The 8,027-nt window shown below is 34.9% G+C and overlaps 1 protein-coding gene across 1 annotated transcript; it reads right to left on the bottom strand.

Moving 5' to 3' along the window:
- Positions 1–1,893: 1,893 nt before the first annotated feature.
- On the bottom strand, positions 1,894–7,790 carry LOC137745178 (putative polyol transporter 1). The gene is made up of 3 exons (XM_068485083.1): positions 7,511–7,790; positions 3,615–3,961; positions 1,894–3,224 (listed from the first exon to the last, which is right to left on the bottom strand). The coding sequence occupies exons 1-3, from the start codon at positions 7,662–7,664 to the stop codon at positions 2,145–2,147; spliced, it is 1,581 nt and encodes a 526-aa protein (XP_068341184.1). The 5' UTR covers positions 7,665–7,790; the 3' UTR covers positions 1,894–2,144.
- Positions 7,791–8,027: the final 237 nt, after the last annotated feature.

The raw sequence follows: 8,027 nt of genomic DNA, 5'->3' as shown, positions 1-8,027 counted from the left end.
TGTTGCGTTGAGCGCGTTGCTGACTTCTTGATCTTACGACTGCGGTCGAGAAAGGAACACGTCTCGGCCTTCAGGTTCTAAAGCCTGAAGACAAGGCTGCTAATTTTGTGAAGTTCAATATCAAATTCGGCTCTTAGGGTGCCGAATGTAGTAACCTGGTAACACGGTCGAGAAGGCTAATGAGATGACCTCTGCCAATAAGGATTTGAAAATCCTTCTCGACCGAGACTTGGATAAATAGCCAGTCGGCCTCGACGCAGTGCTGTTTATCCAAACTGAAGGTGCTCTAGGAATGGCTGATTCTACAGCAACAATGTTGTTTATCCAAACTGAAGATGTCACTGGTTGCCTTCACAATGCTGTTTATCCAAACTGAAGGTGTGTTGGCGGAAAAAGAAAATAGACAATCTCAAAGTGTTTGAGAGGTTTGCGCAGGGCAATTTGTGTGTTGAATTGGAGGGGGTTTTTCCGTTGCCATTGCATATGTATTTATAGGACTGATGTACTTGCTTGGCACGGCTAGATTACTATGTAGAGTTTGATTGCAACTCTAACTCGCTGAATAACATCTGATTCATGGCATAGGACAAACATATCCTTCAGACTGCAGTTCATGACTTTTCAAACAAGATAAAAAAAAATAAAAAAATAAAATAAAAAAAATAAAAAAAAACCTATCTAGGCAAATCATATCACATCAGAAGCCTATATCACCTAGACTTCTGATCTCATAATAAAACCTCCATCAGAAACCTTTACACCCATTTGATCACTTTCATCACCATGCAAAAACAAAAAACCTAGCGTACCTAGGTTTCCTATGTCATCATAACACCACCACCAAAAACCTATCTTTTCTATGCTTGTCTCATCATCATCACCCAAAGTCACCATTTTCTTGCCCCATTGTCGCCTGCATCCTGACCCCATGAATATTAAATTCATTTTTAATTATCACCATATTTAAATGGATAATAATCTATTTAGAATCCAATCCCATTAGTAGTTTCCAAGTGACCTCGTAATATCATCCTGTTCTGCATGCTTCATTATCTGATGTCGTGCATATCTGTTAACCAAAACTGATCCAAACCACACACCCATATGTTAAACATCCACATCAACTTGAATTGTCTTGAATTGTGCTGCTTGTTTCCTAGCTTGGAGATATATTATTTTCATAAGAAAATGTCAAGATAAATCATTATTAAAAGATAATTATGATAAAAAACATAATGTTATCTTTTAATATTAATAAAATTATCTTCACTTTTTCATCGACAATGTGGAAGCACACTTACTCAACGGTCTCGATTACTCGGGCCGAGGGTGTAATTTTAGGTCCAAACAGTATTATTGTGATTATCCCTTCAATACTTTGCTACTAATCGAGAAACAACTTTAATAGCCAAGTTCAAAAATTGTTCAAAATTGTCAATGGCAATAGGAGACTAAATGATGTGGCACCAATAGAAATGTCCACGTTTGTCAACGTTTAAGTAATAAACCAATCATCAATTTCCATGTCCTTTAATTTTCAAAATTAATCTCCCTAGCATAACCCTATAGAAAATCTTTCATAAATATTCATATGCATTATCATTATTCTTGGGCAAATCCTATTATTATAGATCGTCTCATCCGTGACCTAGTGCCATTCCATTTCAGAAAAAAAATAAAATAACTACAAACAGGATGCAAATTAAAATATTCTTTCAGAAGAAAAAAGAAACATATCTAATCCCATCTTAAATCCATTTCCTTCATTGTATAGAAGAAAACAAAATAAGAAGGAGATACACGAGCATTCGATAGTTCATTCTATTTAAAAAAATAAAAAAATAAAAACAAAACAAAACTGTTGTGGCCTATATTTACTAAAGAGATGCGGCAAAGGGAAGAGAGAGATTGAGGAATTGTGTGTTAATTCCTCAGTTCTTATGCCTTTATTCATAGTAATAAGGATGAGAGAAACTTGTTCTACAAGTAATACAAAGTATATTAGGAAAGATCTTCTAGATCCAAAAGATTCCTATTCTATTTTTACTTAGGATTTACACAATCATATATTTATAAGAACATATGTCACAACAAAAACCAATTACTTCTACTAAACCCTAATAAATCTTTTCCAGTTATTATTCCTAGCAAACTTGGGCATTGTTGTTGTCATCACCATCAACTTGCTTTCTCTCCTTGAGCATTGCATTGGCTTTTCTCCACCTGTGGAATTTACCAAACAGGACCTCCATATCTTCTAGGGTTCTGCCCTGTGTTTCCGGCAGCAACGTATAAAAGAATATCCAGGCAGCAGCAGAAATTCCGGCATAAAGAAAGAAGGCCCCGCCAATCGTGATGGCCTTGTACAGTGAAATAAATGTCGTAGAGACGACCCCACTCGTAACCCTATTACAAGCCACACCGATACTGACTCCTTGAGCGCGTAGCTTCAAGGGGAAGATCTCGGAGCTATATACCCACGTGATGGGCCCTAGCCCGATTGAGAAAAATGCCACATTGAAATATACCATGGCCAGGCACAATCCGATGGCCCAGGGGACTGAACTTTTGTGATGGTCGACGATTGTAAGGCCAACTCCGAGAAACGTGAGGGAAAAGACCATTCCGGCCACGCTGGTCAGTAGCAACGGACGCCGTCCGAACTTGTCGAGGAAAAATGTGGCGACCAAGATGAAAACGGTCTTGGTGAATCCAACGGCAATGGTGGCGAGTAGCTTATGATTGGAGGAGGTGATACCTGCCTTATCAAAGATCCTTGGGCTGTACAGAACGACAGTGTCTATACCGGACGCTTGTTCGAAGATGTGGATACCGACAGCTGCGATTAAAATATGGCGAACGGCTGGGGTAGGATGGAGGATCAGTTCTTTCCATACGCCTTCACCGTGGCTGCGTCTTGTGACCTGAACAATGTCGTCGTTTAAGTGGGGTGGGATTCCTGCGGCTTCTTTGATATCGTCTATTCTGAGCTGGCACTCCTCCTTGGACTCTGAAGTTCTTTGGAGGACTTTCTTAGCGTCGCCGAGTCGCCCCTGCATAACCAGCCACCGAGGAGACTCGGGCATGAATAGGACGCCGACTGTGAGAAAAATTGCTGGAACTCCACCAACTCCGAGCATGAACCGCCAGCCCAAGTGAAGCGGGAGCTTGGATAAGGCATAGTTGGCTATGTACCCCAGTAATATGCCAACATTGACAAACACCTACATATGTACATTCAAGCCAATCAACATAAATTCTACTGTCTAAAACAAATTATAAAATTCATCACAACATTTTTGGTTTTTAAATTAAACTGCAGCAAACAAATAGAAAGCAATTTATTTCAAACTCACAAACAAAGAGCTACTCAGTGTGGACATATGTAAACACACTTAAAGATAACTCAAAAAACCAATAAAAGAATAAATTTTCCTTTTGGTGTGAGATCAAAATTGTCAAAACGTTCACATGGAATGTTACATATTCAATTTAAATAAACGCTATAAATTTGGCATCATATACATCAAAAGTAAGTTGTTTCGCATGATGATCATGCATTGTATAAATTGATGATATATGCAAGTAAGCAAAAAACAAAAATTGAAACAAACCTCTGGGAAAGATGTGAGGAAGCCACGGAACGATGCCGGAGAGATCTCGGCAGTGTAGACAGGAGCAATCATCATACCAAAGCCAACACCAACTCCGGCAACAAACCGGCCAACCATGAGGAAGGCGTAGTTGGTGGCAAATCCCATGAGGAGAGCTCCGACAAAGAAGATGACTCCCGCAAGAACAATGGTGTACTTGCGGCCAATCCAATCGGAGGTTCTGCCAGCAAAGGCGGAGCCGAGGAGGGAGTAGATGTTTAGAGTACCGGCAAGCACTTCGACTTGAACGTCGCTGATTTTAAGATTTTCTTTGATAAAGAGTGACGCTCCACTCATTACACCAATATCTGTAAATAAAATCAACAAATAATATAAATTATAAGAGAATTGAATCAATATAAATTTAAAAATATATAACTAGACGAGTAGGCCTGGCAATTTCTGACACGACCCGATAACCCGACACGACACGAAATTAACAGGTGTTTGGGTCGACACGATAACGAATCGGGTCGTTATCGGGTAACCCGATAAGCACCTGTTAAGATAACGGGTTGGTTCGGGTATACACGTGGGTAACACGATACACGATAAGCAGAATATTATTTTTATAATTTTATAACCCTAAAAAAATACAGTAATAATTATATACATTAATTTTACAATTTTATACCCCTAAAAATTATAATAAATATATATATATATTAAATTAACTATAAAATTTATAATAATTATAATAATTATATATACTATAATAATTATACCCCCAAAATATTAAGTCTATCTATAATAATTATATATATATATATATATATAATTTTATAAAAACTATAATAATTATTAATTAATAATTTAATATGCATGATGCATTGCATGATTTTGAATCCATCGAAATTTGATGTGATTTCTTTCCATTCAAATTCCAATAATCAATTTCTTGCCGTTGCCAACTTGCCGCCCTTTTTGAAAAAAAAAATGGAGGGAAAATGAAAATGTTAAGAAAAGTTGAAAATAAAACTAAAAAGTGAGGGAATTAGGGAAAGATGTTGGAGGAAAAAGTGAAAATGATAAGAAAAAGTTGAAAAGGAAACAAAAAAGAGAGGGAAAAATGAAAATTAATAGAAGTGGTGAGAATTTGTTTTTTTTTTTTAAGTTATTAACTTTTTATCACACATATGACTGTCATGACAGATCTCACTATTTTTATAATGACACGTGACACGTGATGTATGTACTATTCCGTGAACCAGTCAATTATAATTTATACATACAAAATAAATAGATTTAAATCTACTTAATAAATATATACACACACACACACACACACACAGAACTTGATTAATGGCATACGAACTCTCCAAAACTAATTTCAACGATCCCAACCGTCAAACTTGTTTGTATATGCTTTGAGATCACATCAACAAAAAATCATAAAAAATAAACATTCAGAGATCAAGTAACGGGACAAAGCTTTTCAATGGTTATAAAAGAAAAATCACGATTTCACGGTTATTTTAACTCCGATTTTCATGATTTTTTATAACTACACTTCTTGACCCTATATGAATACAATGAATGAATTCGATCTTCAATTTAAAATATTTACACAAGTGGATACCACAAAATCTTATGTTATACTTAATGAAAGTATAAATAAACTCTAAGTGTTAGTCAATCTATCGTTTTACGAATTCTCAAAAACTAATTTCAACGATCCAAACCGTCAAAATTGTTTGTATATGCTTGGAGATCACATCAGCAAAAAATCACAAAAAAAAAACATTCAGAGATCAAGTAACGGGACAAAGCTTTTCAACGGTTATAAACGAAAAATCACGATTTAACGGTTATTTTAACTCCGATTTTGATGATTTTTTATAACTACACTCATTGACCCTATATGAATACAATGAATGAATTCGATCTTCAATTTAAAATATTTACACAAGTGGATACCACAAAATCTTATGTTATACTTAATGAAAGTATAAATAAACTCTAAGTGTTAGTCAATCTATCGTTTTACGAATTCTCCAAAACTAATTTCAACGATCCAAACCGTCAAAATTGTTTGTATATGCTTGGATATCACATCAGCAAAAAATCACAAAAAAAAACATTCAGAGATCAAGTAACGGGACAAAGCTTTTCAACGGTTATAAACGAAAAATCACGATTTAACGGTTATTTTAACTCCGATTTTCATGATTTTTTATAACTACACTCCTTGACCCTATATGAATACAATGAATGAATTCGATCTTCAATTTAAAATATTTACACAAGTGGATACCACAAAATCTTATGTTATACTTAATGAAAGTATAAATAAACTCTAAGTGTTAGTCAATCTATCATTTTACGAATTCTCCAAAACTAATTTCAACGATCCAAACCGTCAAAATTGTTTGTATATGCTTGGAGATCACATCAGCAAAAAATCACAAAAAAAAAAAACATTCAGAGATCAAGTAACGGGACAAAGCTTTTCAACGGTTATAAACGAAAAATCACGATTTAACGGTTATTTTAACTCCGATTTTCATGATTTTTTATAACTACACTCCTTGACTCTATATGAATACAATGAATGAATTCGATCTTCAATTTAAAATATTTACACAAGTGGATACCACAAAATCTTATGTTATACTTAATGAAAGTATAAATAAACTCTAAGTGTTAGTCAATCTATCGTTTTAAGAATTCTCCAAAACTAATTTCAACGATCCAAGCCGTCAAAATTGTTTGTATATGCTTGGAGATCACATCAGCAAAAAATCACAAAAAAAAAAACATTTAGAGATCAAGTAACGGGACAAAGCTTTTCAACGGTTATAAACGAAAAATCACGATTTAACGGTTATTTTAACTCCGAATTTGATGATTTTTTTATAACTACACTCCTTGACCCTATATGAATACAATGAATGAATTCGATCTTCAATTTAGAATATTTACACAAGTGGATACCACAAAATCTTATGTTATACTTAATAAAAGTATAAATAAATTCTAAGTGTTAGTCAATCTATTGTTTTACGAATTCTCCAAAACTAATTTCAACGATCCAAACCGTCAAAATTGTTTGTATATGCTTGGAGATCACATCAGCAAAAAATCACAAAAAAAAAAAACATTCAGAGATCAAGTAACGGGACAAAGCTTTTCAACGGTTATAAACGAAAAATCACGATTTAACGGTTATTTTAACTCCGATTTTGATGATTTTTTATAACTACACTCCTTTACCCTATATGAATACAATGAATGAATTCGATCTTCAATTTAAAATATTTACACAAGTGGATACCACAAAATCTTATGTTATACTTAATGAAAGTATAAATAAACTCTAAGTGTTAGTCAATCTATCGTTTTACGAATTCTCCAAAACTAATTTCAACGATCCAAACCGTCAAAATTGTTTGTATATGCTTGGATTTTCGAGTGTAGATATAGTACTTGAACGAGAAATGTTTTAATGTTTTGAAGTAATATTTATGTGGCAATGTGTGGTATGTGCAAATTTAAAATTTTATTTATTTTTTTTCTTAACGGGTCATAACGGGTCGGGTCACTTTACGCATTGGGTAAAGTGACACGACACGACCCGTTAAGATAACGGGTGTGACACGACATGACCCGTTAAGATAACAGGTGTTACACGAAAACGACACGAACACGATAGACACGACCCGTTTGCCAGGCCTATAGATGAGTATATAAGATAATTATTTTGGAGGATTAATAACAAATTTTTGAAACAAATTAATGTTCTAATATTTTTCATGTTTCTGGTATGAATACGTTACGTTCTCCAAACATTGATCTTATCAGTTTAACAAATTTGGGAAACTTGTGAACCGTATTAAAAAAAAAGAAGGGAGAATTACCATAACCCAATAAGACTGAAGTTGTGCAAGCCAAAAGAGCACATGCAATAGCGAACTTGCTAGTCTTCGGCTTCATTGGACGATCAAAATCTTCAATGCTCGTATTCTGCGGTCCGCTGGTGACGGCATTCTCTTCCGCCCTCCGGTCAGCCATCAAGCTAAAGAAAGAGAGAAAGAGAGAAAAATAGGTAGAGATGCGTATTGAAGTTTGGAACTATGCCTGCATGTAGAAAACAAGAGAGATAATTTGATGGAGAGAAGAAATATTAGAGCATAGAAATTAGTGTTAATTGCCACTTATATTTATAACGGATGGATTTTTTTTTTATTGGCCCCTGGTAGGTAATGGATTAGGATTCGGATAAGACCCTTATCCAAATCAATTCAGATGTCGTTTTGGACTTAGAAGGGGGATTAGCCAATCAGTTGATGAGTCTCTAAACATCAAATTTACATGGCAAGAAGAGAGATTTTTGAATGCGACTGGCACGCGAGGCGGTACACTACGTGTCATTAT

Source organism: Pyrus communis, chromosome 9 (genome assembly GCF_963583255.1).
Source record: "Pyrus communis chromosome 9, drPyrComm1.1, whole genome shotgun sequence".
NCBI lineage: Eukaryota > Viridiplantae > Streptophyta > Magnoliopsida > Rosales > Rosaceae > Pyrus > Pyrus communis.
The sequence above is the reverse complement of the archived record's forward strand: the minus strand, read 5'-3'. Positions and strand labels throughout refer to the sequence as shown.